The sequence below is a fragment of the Phyllostomus hastatus genome, unplaced genomic scaffold, assembly GCF_019186645.2.
Source record: "Phyllostomus hastatus isolate PE091 unplaced genomic scaffold, TTU_PhHast_1.1 phas_scaffold_1674, whole genome shotgun sequence".
Taxonomy (NCBI): Eukaryota; Metazoa; Chordata; class Mammalia; order Chiroptera; family Phyllostomidae; genus Phyllostomus; species Phyllostomus hastatus.
The window spans coordinates 18,942,306-18,964,138 of NW_025334011.1; the positions used below are offsets into that span (position 1 = coordinate 18,942,306).

Here is a 21,833-nt window from a genome sequence, read left to right on the forward strand (position 1 = left end):
TTTTCCCTGAGTTTTCATGATTTTAATGTATTTCTTATGTGGCTTTATATCCACTTGATGGTAACTATTTTATCTATTACTAATCCATCTTTTCTTAATTTCCTCAATGACTTAAAGTTTTTTCCTTGCTCACATAATAGTCCAAGACAACTGCATAGGCAGGCCACTTCTTTCCATACCTGGACCAGGCTTTACCTATCCTGGCCTCTCCGTTGCCTAGGTACTGTGTGCACCCAATGGTGCATATAGAATGTGCATATATAAATTATGCACATGATTATACAGTATATAATATATAATTATTGCATAAATCACAGTATGCATGTATAAATTAGCAATTGCATTTACTTTTTTAATTCTTTATTGTGGTATACTTGATATATATAATATTATATTAGTTGTATATTAGCAACTGCATTTTAAAAATATAAATGAAATAAAATATGGAAAAATATTATAAACATTTTCCAAGCACTTCCAGAATGTTTGTTGCCATTTCCTGCATGGGTCAGAGGCTGATCCACTTCCCCCCACAACCATGGGATACACAATGCGCTCGACCACCTAGGTGAGATGCCTTCCTGCTCTTCATGTAACATGATGTGTTTTTAACTTGATAGTCACACATTACTGATTACACATTTTGAGATTACTTTTCTCACTAAAATTTAATGTTCTTTATCTATCCTCACTCTACACCAAATTTTCTCCCTATTAAATGTGTACATATTCAAAATTCAAGTACAATTTCAAGCTACTGAACCACAGACATTTCAAGGTTAACAGCAAGGAAAATTTGAAATAGCAAGGAAAAAATAATGTGTGACAAATTCAGATATAAAACAAAAAGCATATGATACACAGTTAAGAGATCCACCTTTGCTAGAACCCTAGAACTTTACCTTGCATTAACATTTTGAAAATCTATCATATATTTTTTTTCTTCTGTTAACAAAACAAATATCATTTTTTCTTCAAAGTCTTGGCAAAGACTTGGCAAAGTCTTTGCCAAAGATAACACTTGGCACAGAGTCAGTGTTCATAAGAATTTTTTTTAAACCAGTGAAACAGATGAATGACGTTTTTATTGAACTATAAATATTGTAATCAGCTGAAAGTAGAAAAGGTAGAAATATAACTAATAATTCTGACTTACTATTTAATATAAAAAGGTATTTTGAATCAGCATTATTTTGTTTATATTAGGAAAGTTTTAATAGAGTCACCACCTCTACAAAATAGAGCAAAATAATCTTAATTCATTTGCAAATTAAAAGTACCTTTGGCTAATCACTTCTAATATGATTACAAAAAGCATAATTACTTCTATCATTTAAAATACATTTCCTTATATTTTTCTTCCTCCAGTTCTGAGTTTTTTTAACTTCCTGAACTCAAATTCAACATTTTAATCTTCTAACAGTCACAAACTATTTTAGTATTATTTATAAACCAAAATATGTCACAATAATCAGCTTATTTTTAGTTGTTTTGTATTTCTGCCAGAAAAACAAATTATGGTATGTGGAATTAATGGGGAAAAGAACCTTATAATTGAATACATTCATTATTGTTATGAAGCAATAACTACTGCTAAAATTAAAATTCTACCCTCTGTCACCAAAAACAGAAAGATATACTTATTTTAACAAAGAACAGTTACCAAAGTCACAAGGAAGAAATTACTCAACAGTTGGTGCTGTAAGTGGAATAATCTTCTGTTAAAGAGGTGACAGAAGGGAAGGGTCTGAAGACCTAAAACATACGTCATGTGCTTACAGATGCTCAAGTGAATTATCTTCTGCCCGTTTTTATTTATATATTCATGTGGTTCTTTCATTTATTAACTTTCCTGTGGATATTTCATATATATGTAAAATGTACACACATAAATAGAAATACATATTCATTTCATGGCTTTATGCAGCATTATAAATGATAAGCCAGGGAACAGTAAGTAGGAAGGAATTAGAGCAGAGAACTCAGTGAAGTGTTAAATATTTTATCCAGTAGTTTTAATGATTGTTCCCAATGAAGGGAAGAAAACATCTCATTACATTAGAAACAATATTTTACTTTTAGGAATTTAAATTAAAATATGTTATCCACAAGAGTAAATTAAAGATGACATTTATAGAAGAAACCTTAATTAGAGAGGAATCACTATGAACTTGAAGCATCTCAAAAACATTTAGTGATGTACATTAATAAAACTCCAGCATCTTAGAACAGAGAAAAGAAAACCATGAACACCCAAGCAGTGCAAAACAAAAACAAAAAACCAGTTTCACCTATTTTCTCTTCTTTTTACTATGTTTCTGAAATACTGCCATCTAATAAAACAGCTTCTTTAACCAGGGTGTCAAACTATTTCAGTAAGGTTTAGCCTAATCTTTCCTTCCTTCAAGCAGTTCATCAAAAGTGAAGACTATCTTTTGCCTCCTCTGAGAAATAAAAATGTTTTGTTTCAGTGAATCAGTTTTTCCTTGAGCTTTCTTTAAGACAGAAATAAGACTAAGGAATACCTAAAGGGCAAAATTCTTATAAAAAACATCTGACTGCAAGATAAAAAAAAAGTTCTGTAAGTCTGTGAAATGATTTCTGTATTTACTATACAGGTTAGGCAATGGTTCATATATTCCTGACTCCCAAGTGCTATTCATGCAGCAGCTGCAAAGCAAGAGGCCAGACTTTCTAAACACTCTATTTTTCCTCCCAGCAGCAGCCTTTGAATCCTTGCCTTACTCCTTCCTGGCTTCTGTCCTGGCAGCACAACTGATTGCCAGGAAAAGTTGAGGGCCACAGCTGCCTGTCTTTCTGTAATCTTATTCTCCATGGGGCCTTGTTCTCCACAAATATTAATTGGGCTGAGGAATCCCTTGAGTGGCAAACCGCTCAGCAGCTTGTCGGTATGCTATTCTGTAGCAGCATAGCCTACAGGACCAGAACGAGGAATTCTGGGTTCCAGACTCAGCTCTGAAACTCAGTGTCACATGACCAAGGCAGACCGTTTTGCTATCTTGGATTTCTAATTCTTCATTGGAATTGACTTCAACAAAGGTCAATTCCAGGAACAGAGGGCTTTGCTAGTTTGAATTTACGTAGATTTTATAGCATTTACAAGTATGCGATAACTGGGGTGCTGGGGATGCACTCAATTATGGAAGACATAAAAATTGTCTTTGGGAATGTAAACTTTGGTAGAAGACTGGTAGAAATCACTTTTTTTAACATCAAGAAAATATGTCTATATTATAGAATAAATGCAAAATTTACACAAGTTTTTAAGATAAAGCATAAAACCCTAAGGAAATGTATCTGTGGTAGATACTTGGGGAATTCATACGCTTTATTCAAGAAAAGTTGCAGAATCCTGGGTTGCACGTATGCTCATGCTTCTTTTTGTCCTGACACCCTGTGCTGTGATTTTGCTGACAGAAAATACTGGCACTTACACCAAAGGCAGGTGTTTTGGTGTTCTTGCAACAATAAGAATTTTAAAGCATAATGTGAACAATGACTGGTATTTAGACATTTACGTCCAGGTTTTACTATGAACACCAGCGTGCAATTTCTGACTCAAATCAGTGTGAACAATTTAAGAATGGTAAGACTATTTTGTCCTTTAGGAAAATCAACTGTTTTGGAGAATAGTCATTTTTATTTTATTTTATCTTTTTTAAAAATATGTATCCATAGCTCTAAATGATGAGATGATAAGAATAGCAATAATAATAATCTCACTTATTACCAAATTGCAAGTTTTGGGCACAAATACCATCACAAACTCTTATATCCTTGGTTATTTGACTAATAAATCTTACTTTTTCTTCAAGCTTTGATGAAGACTGCCTCTTTTGTAAAATTAAACATTCAACTTAGAAATCCACATCTAGATTAATAGGTTTATCCTCTGTCTCTACCTACTAGAAAAAGTAAGCTCCATGAGGCCTCCCGCCCACTTTTGTTGATCTCTGCACCTTGGCTACCTGGCACGGAACAGGAGCCCCACAAATCTGAACGAATGATCTGAATGAATATGTGTCAACATGTTGGACAGCTTTGTGAGCCATCTCTCTCCTCAAGCTTCTATCTCCCCCATGCTGAAAATCACTTGGTTTTCCACTTTCGAAAAATATGGAGCAAATCAGACTTTCTTTCCAACCTCTCCTTTTCTGCAAGGTTTTCTTTATAAACCGTCACTGTCTAAAAGAAATGCAGCGTGAACCACACACACAGTTTTATGTGTTTAGTAGCCACATGCACAAGTCAGTGAACTAACTTTAAGAGTGTATTTTATTTAACTCAATATTCCCAAGTTATTTTCATTTCAACATGTAATTAATGTAAAACTTAATGAAAGCTGACATATATTCTACATGGGTTTCATTCAAGACTAGCTACATTTTTACTGCTAAATAGCCACATGGGTACTGGCTACCAAACTGACAGCACAGCTCTATTGCCTGCATTTTCCCCAGTCCTCAGGGTAAGAATCATAATCTATCTGTCCAAAGGCAAACTCCATTGCAACTGAATTCTTAGTGCCTTCCTGAGACACGAGGGACATTGTTCCCATCATTTTCCCTCCTTTTCTACCTTCTTTAAATGAGTTCTTAGTACGGGTTCTTTTCTCTCTGAGGATATATTTCTAGCACTATTATGCAGCATCAGCAGCAAGGTGAGAATTCTTCGTTTTTACTTTTCTATTACTCAAAAAAAAAAAGGCCTCCAATATTTTACTCATAGCACTTGTTTTTTAATGTTTTGATCATTTTGATCATTAGGGTCTTATACATTTTTCTTCTTTTATATTAAATTAGAACAATAAATCTGCATATAAATATTTAGACACCAGCTATTGTTTAAAATACTAAGAAAAATCATGGGTCATGTTCAAAATGAATTCTTTTATTAAGTTTGCTAGTCTACATTTTTTCATTTATAGTCCACATAGAATCCTTCCATGGAAATGTTTTATATGATTACCTCTTTATAGTATCATTTTCTTTACCTTCAATTAGATTACAGTTTATGTATTTTATTTAAAAATCTTAAATAGTGTTGTGTGATAGTATGTAACAGTGGGAACATTTATATCCATAACCCATATTCATGCAACACTAAAATGTATTATAAACCACAGAATTTCTGCCTAGAAATGTTCAGCAAAAATAATGTGGAACCTAAGGCATATCCAATTCATCTGAAAAATTAAAGATTTAGTAGTTTCATTAAAATATATTAAAAATTAAGGGATATATGCATATTCGAATGTGTTTTTTCTTTTGTTTCAAGATAATAAACTTAATTTTTAAAAAGCTTTTAGTCACTGTTACATACGATGTAATTGTTATATCGTATGTAACAGTTACTGTTAGTTTAGTCACTGTTACACTAACATGATGATTTTAGTTAAAATCAAATATCTTTTAAAAATTTACTAGAGAGAAAAAAGAAAAATACATAAAATTTACTGAGAAAAGTCAGATAGGTAAACATAACATGAAAGCCATTTAGTATTTAAAAGTCAAAGAAAATGCTCAGTGTAAGATCTGAAAATGGAATACAGAAGACACCATATTTTGCCGTGTATAATGCACACTTTCTTGCCCAAATTTTTGAAAAGAAAGCATATTATACATGGGTAGTACTAATTCTGTATCTATATAAATGTTTTTAATTACTTTATTTATGCTTATGAATTAAAAGTGCAATTCTAGAAAGCAATAATGATATCTGTATGCAAAATAACACCCTGGAATACAATAATCGGTTTTGTTTCTAAATATAAATAAATCATTAATTGAATTAAAAAATTAAAATGAAAGACTTTTTTCCTGAAAATTTGGGCCAAAAATGTGGGAGCACACTAGAAAAAGAAATACATTATACATGGCAAAATATGGTAAGTTCATGAAAAATGGACTACTGAATGTCTTAGGAAAACTGGAACCCTTGTTACAGATCCTATATATGAACATATGGAATGCAAATAGTTAATTCAATTATTGTTTAACTGTACAATACATGGGGTGATTATTTGCTTTATTATCAAGGCTTCCTCATTCTCACCTACTCTTCTCTTCATTTTAGTCATTTCATTGGATTTAGTCACATTTACTTAGAATTCCATATAAGAATATATTTCTAGATTAGATTTTAATTCATACTTTATTCCATTTCCTTCCTACAAACACGAAGTTTAAAAGCTAAAAATACTATGCAAACACTTTTAAGAGTGATTGTATCCACAAAATATATAATTGGTGTATATTTTCTGCAAGAAAAACACATAAATAACAACCACTGTCTTTATCAGCACTATAAATAGACAATAACAATAGTTGTTATGTAAGTTGTTAGACATTTTGTGGCAGTGATTTTGGTAATATTAATTAAGTACCTTTAAACTCTTTATTTCTTTCTTTTGATTCTATTTTTGGGAATCCATTCTAAGCACACAATGTATGTCCATAGGTATATATCTTCCTATATTTCTACACCCAGTGCGGCAGAGTGGCCTAGTAGTTAAAGATATGGTCTCTGGAGAACCTCAGCTCAGTACGGGCTCCACCACTGACTAGCTGCCTGATGTTGAGTGAGTTACTTAAATTCTGTACCTCAGTTTCCTCATTTATGACAGGGAGATCATCTTAGTACCTTATAAAGTCTTCATGAAGATTAAATGAGGTGATAAGAGCAAATCACCTCCACTAGTGAATTTAATAAATGTTCACTGTTACACTGTTATGTTCATAATGGGGCTAATATTAGATTGGTTGCATTAATGCTGCTGTATCCACTAACAGGGGTGTCTAGGCCGCTGCATGTGACCCAGAATGGCTATAAATGCGGCCCAACACAAAATCGTAAATTTGCTTAAAACTTTTTTTTCCTTATCAGTTTTCGTTAGTGTTTGTGTATCTAAATGTGTGGCCCAAGACAACTCTTCTTCTTCTAGTGTGTCCCAGATATGCCAAAAGGTTGGACACCCCTGTCAGGAAAGTGAAATCAATAAATTTGATCAAAATATACACAGTATCTAGCACAGGAACTAATATCTGTAAGTGTTCGAAGCAATATGGATTTCATTGTGAAATACAGAAGATACACACTGGGTCACATTTTAATAGCACTGAAACTGGCATGTCTTTTATGGTCCAGGGTGTGTCACAGTTTAATGGGTAGTATGTGATGCATACTGCATTTGATGTGTGTTGTAGGCAAAATAATGGCCTCCCCAAAATGTCCTTGTCCTAATTGCCCAAAAGTGTCAGTGGTACCTTCTATGGCAAAACAAACTTTGCACATGTGTTTAGATTAAAGACCTCGGGATGGGAAGATTATCCTGAACTATCCATGTGGGCCCGATGTAATCACAAGGGGCTTTACAAGAAGAAGGTAAGGGCTCAGAGTTAGTAGTAAAAAATATTATGACAGAAGCAGAGGTTGGAATGATGCAAAGAAGGGGCCAGGAGCCAAGGAACGCAAGCAGCCTCCAGCAGCTGAAAGCAGCAGTTGAAGCCTGAAGCTTCTAGAAGGAACCTTGCTGACACCTTGCCTTTGGCTTGGTGAGACTAACTTTAGACTTCTGACTGCCAGAGATGTAAGATAATAATTGGTGTGCTGCTTTAAGCTACTAGGCTTTTGGTAATTTGTTATAGCAGCAGTAGGAAAGTAATTAACATAGTCTTAAACTGTTTGAGATGGGGTTCTTTTTGACATATGGGCAACATTAAGCCCCCAGTGCTTTCTGAATTGCCACTTAGCATAAATGGCAATGTCTATAAAGCTACTGAGTGAATGCTGATGAAATAATATACAGTCATTAAAGTGTGTTTAAAAAGATTTAGTAAAGTAGAAAAAGTTATCTGATAAAAAAAAAATGTCATTTTGCATTTTACTGAAAACAGAATTTTATTAAATGGGCAAACATCAAAAATACTCATAAAAATTCCAGAATAAAATAAATTAAAATAGAAAAAAATGATTGTTTTTGCATGTTGGGATATAAGTGACTACTTTTCCTTCCTTTTACATTTCTGCAAGTTTTCTATAATGAACAGGCATTGCTTTCATAATGCAAAAAAGTACATCAATTTCATTTTGAAAATCAGTATTACATGAAATAAAAAGCAATGTGCACAATATTGGTAAACTCCATCTCTTTATGCACCAATAACTATAATATAAGGTCATTCGAAGCCTTCAAATTCAAAGATCTGACATTTCACTAACTATACAGTCATCACAGATCTGGGTTCGTGTTGCAAACTCGGGTCAGCATTAATCATAGTAAAGTTAAGATTATCATCTTCAAAAACCACCCACCTCACAGCCACTGTGGGCTGCACAAGGACAGCAGGGTGTCAGAGAGGTAGTGATTTAAGCAGAAACTGATAGCCGACTCAGTTGGAAGGAAAAAGGCCACAAGAAGAAAAGCTGGGAACCTGCAGTATGGTTCTGCTTCACTTGAATGTGGAAAGACCACAGAGTTCATTCTAGACTTATAGCTCTTTGACCTTGGAGAAGTCCTCCACCATTCTGAGCATTGGTCTCTTCCTTTGAAATTTTATGAAGGAAAAGGACCAAATTATCTCTAGGATTCCTTCTAGCGCTAAATATTCTGTAAATAATATATGTGCAAATATTCACACAAACACAGGGACATATAGTCTCTGCTTATAAAAGAATAAGATTGATTCAAAGAGGCAAAGGCCAGAAAAAATACTTTTTCACTATTCTCCAGTCTCCGTTTATATTCACACAGGGATTGCTGTGAGCTGGTGTGAAGTAGGTCTTTTGCACTCTGCAATTTTCCACTAATACCATTGCCATCAGATATTTCACAGTATCTTTTCTCTCAGGACATCAAAAAATAAACTGCACAGCGTATTAAAGGCTTAAACATGTGAAGGGTGACAGCAGCAGCCTGTTGTCTGGTTAGTCGCTGAAGCTTACAGCTTGTCACTTGTCAGCTCTTTGAGGCATGCATTCGTGACCTCGGGTTAGCTCTCTACTCTCTTCTGTGGAAATCCAGCACAGTAACAAAATTTAACAACTTTCCAACTAGTGAAACTCTTGATAATGTTTCCATTCTTAGGGTTTTAAGCAAGATTCCATTTCTGGTATATGTCACATGTGAAATTTTAGTGGAATCTTGAGATGTCTTAGTATATTTATTATCTTTTTCCCCCACAGGAAATATTGATGGGGTATCACTTATTTGAAAGAAACTTAAGTCATTTACTCCACATCCTACAGAACTTAAAAGTCTCTAGGGTACAATAAATCATGCACATATTTAGCTCTAATGCAGAACAGAAATGCAGGAGAAAACATAGCTGTTACAATGGATCAAACTTCAGAGGAGAATGAGAGGTTATGTCCAGCTGTTCAGAAAGAGAATGGTCCAGGAAAGCTTATAGGGTACATGGCATTGAAGGCTGTTTGGGTCTTGAACTTAAAAACTGAGGTGGAAGTGGGCGGCTTTCTTGGTGGAGGAAACAGAATAAGCAATGACCTGGTGGCATGAAAAATTGGGGGTGTGCATGGAGAGGAACAAAGAGTAAATTTTGGTGGCAGTACCAGCTTGAAGTTGGGAAGCCATGGGATAAAGGCCAAAAAGACAGATAAATCCAGTTTGCCAAGGCCTTGAATGCCAACCTAAAGAAGCTGCACTTGATTGAACAGACAGTAGAGAGGCAATATAGGGCTTCTGAGCAATTATTTAACTGATTTTCCTTCATCCCCACTTTTTAAAGGTGACAGAAGTAATTTTGACTTTGTACTCTAAAAGGCAGTATAATTTCTCACTCAACAAATGAACAAAATTCTAAGTAACCTTTGTATGTATCAACCAATGAATTGGAAAATAATTAAACTTTACATGTTTGAAAATCTGAAGGGAAAGATTTCCTTTATTGCTCTACTGATGTTGGAAGAGCAGTGACCCATTAAGATGTTGGAATGAAAGCTGCACACAGAGGGAGCTGCACACAGAGGGAGCTGCACACAGAAGCCCAATCATCTGGAGGACAGAAGGTGACTTGGCCACATCGACTTTATCCTGTGGCCCCCAGACTTCTCAGTGTCAGGCCTTCCGGTCATCAGGGTTTGGCTCTGGCCCTTTATACACAGACCCTGGTCCTTCACCTGACTGCTCTGGGGCACTGGCCCTGAACTTATATTCTGTACATGAAAACACAATACTGATTTAGCATGGTGCTTTCCTTTTGTTTGTATGAAGAATGTGTGTGCAATTATATATAAATGTATAAATATACACACATTACATGAAGTGGTAATAGCCCATCCCATTATCTTATTGCTGTTTTATAGTGAAAGCTACTATTTTTCCTGAATCGTTTGTGAGCAGTACGAGAGGAGGCTCACCATATAGTATCATGCATCCCAGCCAGAACTCAATTAGTATTTATTGATTAATTGATTTAAGAAGTGTTCTTTAGCCTCCAGCATATGCTGTATTGCCTTCCAGAGTCAGAACAGCTGGTTAACATATTTGGTGTAATAGGACAAAAAAGTATGGTTTCTATTTTCTTTTAGATCTATAAAAAGCAAGACAGGTTGTTTTTTAAAAGCTCCTGAGATGAGATAACTGAACTCATCATATGAAAGCAATCTATCAATGTGTGTGCGTGTGAGAGAGAGGGAGAGAAATCAGCCAGCTCCCAAATGCAAAACGAAGAAGTAATGTGCTAAATATTAAAATACAAGTGATGTTAGCAGATGGCAAGAGTTTGTCAGCTAGCATGGTTTTTATGTGTAATACTTGAAACCTACCTCAATAAAGAAGATGCTGGCTGCTGACGTTGGGTGGTGATACATATAGACTGTCACAAGAATGGCTGCTGCTATAATGAGGACCAGGATGAGAATTCCAACAATGAGGCCCGCGTGCAAGGTCCCCCCTTTCTTCTCGGCTGCACTGTCATCTGTAGAAGCTGAGGGAACAACACGGCTGTCAGGACATTCAGGTTGCATTCTTAAGCTTGCATTTTCATTAGAAAGGGTGTTTATATTGTTAATAAAGCACTGTTAGATCTTTTTTTACTTCCTGGGCAACTTTTCTTTTCCATGCCACCCATTTTAGAAGTCCAATACTCTTTACTTGGGCAGTATAAAATCTATACTATTCATGATTAAAATACATTTATCACTGTGTTTTAATTTCTGGTTCAATAAACAAGATCAATAGCCTTTATTCTAAAAGTACTGTAGAAAATCTAAACCTCTATCTAATAAATTTAACTTTGATTTTTCTCATTAAACCACAAGCACTTTGACCTATGAAAAATTGATTAGTTTTTCAAAGCTTCTCTCTCATTTTCTTTTGGAAACTTTAAATTGGAGAATATTGGACATCTCTTGGTGGACTGACTATACAGGCATTCTCAGAAAGTCTGAATGAGTTCAAAGATAATTTTCAAAATCTGTCTTGAACTGCAGTGCTCCTTATAACAGATGGAAGCTAAAGGAGCCTCCAATAGTTTTATCACTATCCAAAGGAAATGCACAGCATATAAAAATAACCTACTACACAACAAACCAACACAGTATTCTCTTACTTTTACTGAGATGCCTTCCACTGTAATACTCAGAGAGGTATTTGTGAACTAATAACTTTCCAATTTAAAGTCAATCAACCAAATACAAGTAATCTTTAAAGTCTTATCTGGTTCTAAAATTCTATAGTCTTTGATAACTACTCAGACATTTAGAGGAGATCTTCTTAAAGTATGTGCAGTAGGTAACTGTATCTTATTGCAAAATATTATTGGTATTTTTAAATTAGAAAATAAATTAAGACTCATAGAAGTTTTAGAACAGTAATTCCTAATTATTTTATTACCAACTTATGACTGTTATTTTCAAACTTTGCCTCTATGTTTTAAAGATTTTTTGGTCTATTAAGCCTCTTTAATAAGCTCCAATTTACTTATTTTATTTTAATTTTTTGTTAATAGAAAACAAACATGACTGCATATCAGAATATGTGGTCAATACTAGGAAATACAATCTAGCTAAAGCAAAAAGATACGATCTCCCAAATTTCCCACTGTTCCTTTAAATAGTGCTGCTATCATTTGTTGACTCTGCTTGAGATCCTTAGTGTTCAGTAATCTTCCTCCAAATCAAATAAACCTCAAAATCCTAAAGCATTCCCTTACCTAACAAATTCATTAATGAAAGAATGTAAAATTTAAAGAGTAATTCACTATAAAAAATTCGTTTACAGAAAGAATTCTGGGAAGATGGCAGTAAAATATCAGGAATCTGTCTCCCCACCTAGATGCCAACAGCATTGGCCGAATCTGCCTACGGCAGCAATTTTCAACTGATGTGTCACAAGAATTCTAAAACATGCAGTACTTCTCTATTTAGTTCAGGGCACTGACCTTCTTTTCCCTTAGACTTTTAAATAAAAAATTGACAATAGTCAATAAAACAATATCTCTCTGGTGTGAATAAATCTGAATTATACTTTTTTGTGTGAGACTGGCAGAAAATATATATTTGTTGGTGTGCTGAAGAATTTTAGTAGTTACTTTATGTTTGCCATGAGATGGAAGAGGTTGAAGATTGCTGGTCTAAGATACCTATTTTGTAACTCTGGACTCTATTGAAGGCTTGCAACTTCCAGGGGAAGGCTTGGACTGTAAATTGTGGTTGATTTTAGTCAATTTCAGCTTTTAGCACAGTAGTAGCTGTCTATCCTTCACCCCTCACTCCTGGGACAGGCAGCGATACACCTGCTCTGATCACTGATTTGTGCTTGTGATCACAGAGGTAGAGGTGCAGATAGAAAGACCAGCAGCCTTGGTTCCTTGGTTGCTGCACCTCCCCATGACTGCAAGCCCCTCCCCCTTTGGCTGACCTGACTTCCAAGGGAATTGAAGAGACTGCATGTGCCATTTTCCTCCCCTTTTACCTTTCTCATTTTTCCCTTTTAGGGAGTCAGTTATTAACCAGTAGAATGCTCAAAACAACTGTGTATATGTGTAACAATGAAAAGTGGTAGTGCATGCCCAGGAAAAGGCTCAGAAAAGACTTGAGAGGACCCTAAGTTTATACTTGAAGCTGAACCTCAATACAGAGACAGCTTGCCACAGTAAAACAAACAAACAAAAACAAAAACAATAATCAAACTCAGCAAACTCTAGGGTAGGAGAAGAATTTGATTTCCAGATTTACTACATTATTAGATTCAAGTGTCCAGTTTTGAACAAAGATTCACAAAAAGGTATGGTTTGTTCAAAGAAAAAAAATCAACAGAAACTGTCCCTGAAAAGGACTTGATAGTGGGTATACTCAACAAAGATTTTAAAATAGCTGCCTTAAAGATACTTAAAGAACTAAAAGAAGATGGGCAGAAACTAAAAAAAAATGTGGGAACAACATGGAAATATAAATGAAGAGATAGATATTAAAGAAACAAAAAGAAATTATGGAGCTGAAAAGTATAATAATAAAATAAATAATAAAATTTAAAAATCACCAGAGGAATTCAAAGGCAGATTTGATGATAAAAGAACAAATGGGCAAAACTATAAGATAGGATGACCAAAATTCTTGAGTGTGAGGAACAGAAAGAAAAAGACTGAAGAAAAGTGAACACAGACTGAGGAACTGTGGGGGCCCATCAGTGGACCAGCAGATGCATGATGGGAGTCCCAGAGGGAAAAGAGAAAAGCATATTTGAAGAAATACTTATTGAAAACTTTCTAAATTTGATGAAGGACATTCATATAAATAAATACTATCTCAAGGAATTTCAAGTAGGATGAATTCAAGGAGACATACACTAAGACAAATTATAATCAGACTTTCAACAACAAAGAGATAATCTTGACAGCAGTAAAAGAAATGTGACATTTCGCCTGTAGGTGATTCTCAATATAATTATTAGCAGATTTCTCAACAGAAATCTTGGAGAACAGAAGGCAGTGGGCCAATATATACAAAATGTTCCAAACAAAACAAAACAAAAACAAAGACAAAAGAACAATGTGTCAATAAATAATCTAATATCTGGCAAACTGTCCTTTATAATTGAGGGAGAAACTAAGATATTCCCATATAAAGTAAAGCTGAGAGAAGCGGTTACCACTAGATCTGCTCTGCAAGAAATGCTCAGAAGATTCCCAAAAGGTGAACCATAAGAACATGAGACATAACTGAAAGCCATATAAAAAATAAAAATCTCAATAAAGGAAAACCCATGGAAAAATGATAAAAGTGAATATTACTAAAATTACTGTAGTCTAAAGGCTAATATTATTGTAACTTTAGTTTTTAACTCTAATTTTTTCTATATAATTTAGGAGACTGATGCATTTAAAAATTGTTAATTTATGTTTTTAAAAACAAGAATGCATAAAAATGTGACATTGTGACATGAACAACCAAAGGTGCCATGGATGGAGATATAAAGAAGTACTTTTTATATAATTGAAATTAAACTGGTATGTATGCAAATTAAAGGGTTATAACTTTAGGATGTTAAATATAATCCTTATGATAACCCAAAGAAAAACAGCTATAATATATACACAAAAGAAAAGACACAAAGAAAATATATACACAAAGAAAATAGCTATAATATATACACAAAAGGAAATGAGGAAGTATAATTAAAAATTCCACTATGAAAAATCAACTAAACACAAAAGAAGGAAATGTTGAAATGAGGAACCAAAAAGCTACAAGGAAAATAACAGAACTATAGATGTCCTTAGTTATCATGGAGATTTGCTTTAAATATAGTTCAATTAAACTCTCCAATCAAAAGACACAGATTGGCAGAATGGATAAAAACATGTAACGCTGTCTATAAGACACTAACTTCAAATCCAAAGACACAAATATATTGAAAATAAAAGTATGGAATATTCCATGTAAAATAGTAACTAAAAGTTATAATTGTAACTATAGGGTTGCTATACTAATATAAGACGAAATAGATTTTCATTAAAAAATATTACAAAAGGCAAAAAAGAAAATTATATATTAATAAAAGGTTCCAACAGCAAGAAGATAAACAATTAAAAACATTTATGCACCTAATGATGAACCATCGAATTACATGAAGCAAAAGCTGACAAAATCGAAAGGAGAAAGAGTTCTATAGTAATAGTTGTATATTTCTAGATTCCCCTCTTAATATTGAATAGAACGACCAAACAGAAGATAAGTAATAAAATAGAGGATTTAACACAATAACCAAGATACATCTAACAGATACACGTGCAACACTTGACAACAACACATTCTTTTCAAGTGAACATAGGACATAGGGCATTTTCTAGAACAGACCATATATTAGGTCACAAATAGTGTCTCCACAGATTTAGACAGGTAAATATCATTAAAAGAATCCTCTCTAAACATAATGAGATAGTTAGATATCAATAATAGAAGTAAAAGTGGAAAGTCGCAAATTCATGGAAATTAAACAAAACACTTTTAAATGACCAATGGATCAATGAAAATTAGAATGTTTAAGAGACAAATAAAAACAAAAATACCAATACTGAAACTTATGAAATACAGAAGTATGCTGCAAGATTCACGATACCATATAAACTGTGTTGTATTCCCCATAACATTTGTTATTTTTTAATGATTTGGTTTCATTCTTAAGTATGCCTGTATCTTTGCACTTTGTGCATGTGGCTTTTTTCTTGTTTTTGAAAGAGTATGGAACATTACTTTCATGGGGCAATAGCATTAATTTAAAATGTTGCTTTGGAGTAAATACGGCAAAAATATTTACTTGAGTCAAGAAGGGAAGTCCTGAATGTTTCTTCAAATCCCATTGTAATTCCAATTTCTCTACCCATCAATCCATCTAATCATCCATCCTCCCTGACCTTTTTTTCTCCCTACCCCCATTTTCCTTCCCTTCTTTAATCCTTCCTTCCCTTCCTCCCTCCCTTCCGTCCATCCATTCATTTATCCATCCACACACCATCCAATTTACAAAATAGAAACATACTGATAGATACCAAGAAGAAATTGATGGTCGCTAGATGGGAAGGGCTTAGGGGGGTGAATGAAAAAGGTGAAATATTAAGAAGTACAAATTACCAGTTATAAAAATGGTCACAGGGATGTAAAGTACAGCATAGGAAATATAGTCAATAATACTGTAATAATTTTGTGTGGTGTCAGATGGGTACTAGACTCACCAGGGTGACCACTTCATAAGGTTACCTAAATGTGTAATCTAATATTATACACCTGAATCTAATACAATATTGTATCTCAACTGTGACTGAAAAACAAATTAAACAACAAAAAAACCCAAACAGCATCCAGTTCTATTTCTGGGATTAGTATTTGTAAGGTTCAGTCTCTCTTCTTTTGTGTGTGCAGAACAGGGAAGGGAAGGACAAGGCACTTTTGAGCTGGCCTCAGGCTGCCACTTTCCCAAGCGGACCAGAGACCCAGAACCTCTTATGGAGGTGGCAGGCAACAGGCAAGAGGTACCCCTTTCCAGGATGGGAGAAGAAAGCAAAGAACCTGTACAATTTTCTTCGACCTATCTCCAAATATACATAATTTTCTTCAACTGATGTACCAAAATGTATATAACAGACATACATGCAACACCCAATAACAACACGTTGGACACAGGTTGCCAATCTTTAAAATATAAAATTATAACTGAATTTATACCTTAAAATCTCACTCCCTTTACTTAGGCAAAAATATTTACATTTACCATTATTATATATTTATATTTCCAATAATGGTTTAGTTGTAAGTCCTTTTTAAGATTCTCCATTGCAGTGTTGTAGATGTTAAGACCCATTTCATGTCTAATTAAATCTGTATAGATGATAATTTGTTACTAGCCAAATATGAATTTTATAACATTTTTGGATGATGATTTTAATAAAATAAACAATCTCATGAATTCTCAAATGTCACTAACCAGTAGACAAAATAAATATTTAGGAATCTACAAGTGTACACAGAAATTCATGATGTCATAATTAGAGTAAACTATTTTAAGGAGAAATGTAGCAAATTCAATTCCAGAATATTGTAGAAGTATTCTTGTGTCACAAGCCAGTGCTCTTTGCAAATGCTTCAGAGTGATCACCTGAGTGGAGTGGCCAAAATTGCACACATACTTCTGGAGGACTTAATTTTCTACTTCCATATTATTTAAGCAAGGTTTCTGCATCTCTGTTCTAGCAGCTTCCTCAATTAACAGTATTATGATGGCTTATTAAATGTTGTCAAATCAGGCATTGAAGTGATCACTCCATTAATGTACGTTGACTTTAAATTCTTTTACTGTTTGGTTTATGGTTTAATATTACTGCTCAATTAAATGGTACAGGCTTTGCATACTTATGGGAACCTGTGAACAGAATGCAAGACATCCTGTGTTAAAAATGATGAGCACTCCAATGCAAGATTGAAATTTTAAAAGTGTAAGAAAGTGCTAGTAATTTCCGTAACTGAAATTTAGCTTTTTCATATTGAATGCAGATTGCTCAAATAAATTGATTCCTTCAGAAAAGATAGTAAACAAAGATGTCAGCTTTGAAAAGTGTCATTTATTCCTATGGCTTGACTGATTTCTTCTGGAAATCCACAGATAGAAATGGGTCAAAGAAAACTTAAAATCTGTTTCAGGTACAAACTTCTTAAGTTAATCAGCATCTATTGGAAGCTGGGGGAATATTCAAAAAGGCCAGGAGGGATCTAGTCTGAAGACCCAAACTTTTATTCTACTCTTAGAAATATCTTAATGCCCTTTCACTATGACCAAAGGCAAACAAAAGTCAAATAACTATCACCACTCACACACAGAACAATTCAAATCTTTAGCCTTTTTAGGTTTACACTGTGTATTCAAGTAAGAGGAATTAACGTTAAAGGACAACAAGTCACCATGAAATGAAGCCTCAAAGCCACAAAAACAAGTATATAAATATATTTGAAAAGTCTATCAAATCAAGGCATTTTTTGGTACTATGTTGAAGACATTTTAAGAGAGACATCATGCACAGAAATTCAATAGTACCCAAGATAATATGCTCTCATATTCTCTTTCCAATTCAATAGTATCAAAGATAATATGAGAGCATATTATCTTTGATATTTCATATTATCATATGAAACTCAAAAACTATGAATTTCTAGTTTTTCAGTGCTTTATAAAATACAGATCAATATTTAGACACAGAGAGGATTGTGAGAATTGTTAAATTTATCAAAACAATCCGTTCTTTGGGGGAAGTTTTAGCTATCATGATAGCAAAGACAAGGGAGTTTTAAAAGACATGAAGTACAGATTAGAAAATACTTAAGACCTCATGTAAATGTGTTTAATTTGCTGCATTCCAAGAAAAGTTTATGACTTACTGATAAGAGGAAAGATGAAAAAAAAAGTAGAAGAAAGAAGGTAGGAGAAAAGAAGAAAGTTTGACACTTTTCTTCAAAGTGTAGCATTTAATTTTAAACCTCTCTATCTCCTTGTTTTTTCTATGATTGACATATTTGATTGATATTTTTTCAGGGTTTACATGCATGTAGCATAGATATGCTGTATGAGTACAATTCTTTGGTATACGAAATATATTTTAACACATTGCTAAAATTATCTGCATCCACTACTAAATCTTGCCAATAATTAAAGTCCAGAAATAAAATAAAACTAAAATACAAATACTCCTTCTCTGAAATTTTTACTCACTTTAGAACTAACTCTTCCCTTGGCTTTAAAAAGATACACTGTAGCTCGTAAATTCTGAAATGTATCAATATCCTTTGAGGGAGCAAGATGGAAAAAGTCTTGCATAAATTAGTTCACTTACACAGACAATGTCAAAATGCACTTTTTTAAAAAGTTAAACAAAGTTAAAGTATAAATGCTTAAAATATTAGTGTTCCATTTTTGGCTTAAAAACATACACAGACACTTGGCTTTCCCTCTGGAATATTATCTAACCCATTTATAAGCTAAAACACATAACTGAAGAAAATCAAGTGATAAAATTTTTCATGCAATGACTTTCTTTTTTGAAGTTTCCCTTGTAACTGAGCTCATTTTGTAGCTCATGTATTTTTCCTTTTAGCTCTTTTAACTTTTCTGCAGCCATGATCATTTAGCATTTCTCCTGGTGTTTTATGTATTTTCTTATTTTTCATAATTCCCTAATGCTTTCATTTTCCTAGTCTTGATATTACTACTTTTTGGATGCTTACCAGTCTGTCAATATTATGCAAGTAGTAGGGTACCTTGAAATAGTATACAAGCTATACCTAATCCACAATATGTATCACTGTGACAATACATTCATAATTCAAGTTATGACATTTCCAAACAAGGGATTTGGGTAAGTACTGTGAAAAGACATTGAATGAGTGCACTGAACACAGCTAAGTGCACTGCGTGTGGTGAGAACAATATCTGGCAGGAGCAGCTGGCCCAGATTCTCCGCCGCAGCCTGTGCTGTTTACTTACTACAGGGCCACTGTGAAATTTCATTCAGGGAAACATATACCACATTCCGGCTAAAAGAGCTTAGGGCACGACCATCTTTTTAAATGATAATCCATGACTTTTTATCTTAGAAAAATGAAGCTAAATAAACTCTTGTGAAATCCTATTTAAAGAAATGCTCGATTCCATCAAAATGCAGGATTTTGGAGAGCAGCCACCACCCAGTCTGCCTCTGGTCTCATTATGCAATCAGTGCTTCGGTGCATGTGCCTGCCTGAGCATCTAAAGCACAGGGGACTGACAGTATTTACAGCTACATAAGACCAAAAATAAGTTTCTGGGATAACCCATTATAGTTTTCATTTCTTGTGTGTATGTAGTACTTTTAAAAAATAATCTGCCTCTGCCTCCAGTATTTTCAGCAACCAAGCTCTTTGTAAGACCTAACTTTTAAATTTTCCTAGCATCAGCATTCTGTACCAAGACATCTTATTTCTCCATTAAAAAATTATTTTTAGAAAAAAATATTTTTTAAGAAAATAATCCACAGAAAAAAATCTTAGTACTGTACCTAATTCTAAAGTACCTAAAAAAAACCCTAATTCTCCAGCAAAATATTAGACTAAAGGGTTTTGTAGAAATAATTCCCCTTTTAATTCCATGCCAAGTCCTTGCAGCAGTTAAAAAATTTGGGTTTTAAATTACATAAAAATTTTAGAGTGTTTGCTAATGAGTGTATTCACAGTGATTATGAAATACTAAAAATAAGGTTGAAAAAGTACTTTCAAGATCTAAGGGTACAGAACAGGGTGACTCTAACCCATGAAGTCATGTATTAAAACAGTCCATTTATATACAAATTTCATTGTCACAGTGAATGTTTCCTTTTTTTATTGTGTCAATCAATTTTTCTGAATATAGAGGACGAATCCTCTTTGCCCTGCTCCTAATGGAAAGATAAATGTGTGTCCAAACTTCTCAGCTCATATGGAACCTTAGTACTTCCTAAGTCAATATGAGGCTTTCTTGAAATTATTCATGGAAATGGGATTCATTCTCCGGTGAGGTCTGAGTGCATACTGGATAGAAATAAGGGCACCTTGGTGACTAGTTTTTTCTGTGGAAAAATCAAGGTCTATCTCATGTGCACCTGCTCTGGTATATCCACCTTAGGTAAACAGGCTACCAAAGTCCATACAGGGTTAACTCTCTATCCCCAGAACCCAGCAGTAACTAGGACATTGGTCATGAACCTGGAGCCAAAAGTTGAAAAGCAAAAGCCCAGCTGCCAGAGGTCAAGTTGTCAGTAGGCTATGCAAATAAAATTGACCTTTTATTAATTATCCATAAGCAGCTTCTTTTGAGAACTTCTGAATATTAAATCAATTTCTCTGACACCTGACTTTATGCTCAGAATTAATGAAAAACTTTGGGCTTCCTAAGAAAGCATGGATGAATTTAGGTGCCGGATGGGATGTATCACTTGGCTAGTGTGTGCCTCAGGGTAGAAACCTTAGCCCTTGCTGTTCTTAACAACCTTAAGAACCTTTTGCTATTTGCTGTGGTTTGATGTATACAATCCACAGGAGGGTAAATGGGCAGGACCCTAAATGTGTGCTCTGTATCTCAAGGAGACAACCAGATACTGGAAAAAAATGGGCAGAGTCTAAAATTTCATTTTACTCTGTATTACCAGAACTAATAAAATATATTAAGGGTAGAAAGAAAAATTGAAACTGCTGAGAACTGGTTTTGCAGGGTATTTATATTTCACAGCTTAGCATCAATACTGGCAAACACGACTCAGATAATGACTCCAACAGGGAAAGAATAAGCTAGCCTGCTTGGGAAGAAAGATGCTATAAAATTATTTAACACAATTGTTTGCCTCCCAGGTCATGGAATATCAGAATATGGTTAGGAGGTGAGCACTAGTCTCAGTCTAACCTCTTCCAGCAGATCAGCTCTGTACAATGGCCACACTTACAGGTATGCAGCGCTCCTGTGAGCTTCCCATTTGGAAGCTCTTTACTCTCAAAACATTGGAGGGTGGGATTGGAGGAGCCATAAAGCCCATTCAGACTCTTTGATTTGCAATTGGTGCTGCTGTGTTTGCTGAGATCCTGGGTGGCTTTAATAGGGGGAGGATGGCCAAATGGCGACACAGCTGACTGTGGAACACAGGAGCAACCCTCTGTGCAGGATGGAATGGCAATAGGGAACATGGCACATGATCTGACACCCGAGAGTTTGGTAGTAGAGCCCTGTTATGTCCCTTATCAACTGTGTGACCCCAGACAAATGACTTAAACCCCTGTGCTTCTGATACTTCATGTGTAAAATG

At 34.4% G+C, this 21,833-nt stretch overlaps 1 protein-coding gene across 1 annotated transcript in view; it reads right to left on the minus strand.

The window, feature by feature from the left end:
• PLXDC2 (plexin domain containing 2) overlaps nucleotides 1-21,833 on the minus strand; it is a 408,905-nt gene that overhangs the window by 23,142 nt on the left and 363,930 nt on the right. Inside the window, exon 13 of the mRNA XM_045858118.1 lies at nucleotides 10,807-10,967. Coding sequence (XP_045714074.1) covers nucleotides 10,807-10,967 — 161 coding nt within the window. The remainder of the gene's footprint in view (nucleotides 1-10,806; nucleotides 10,968-21,833) is intronic.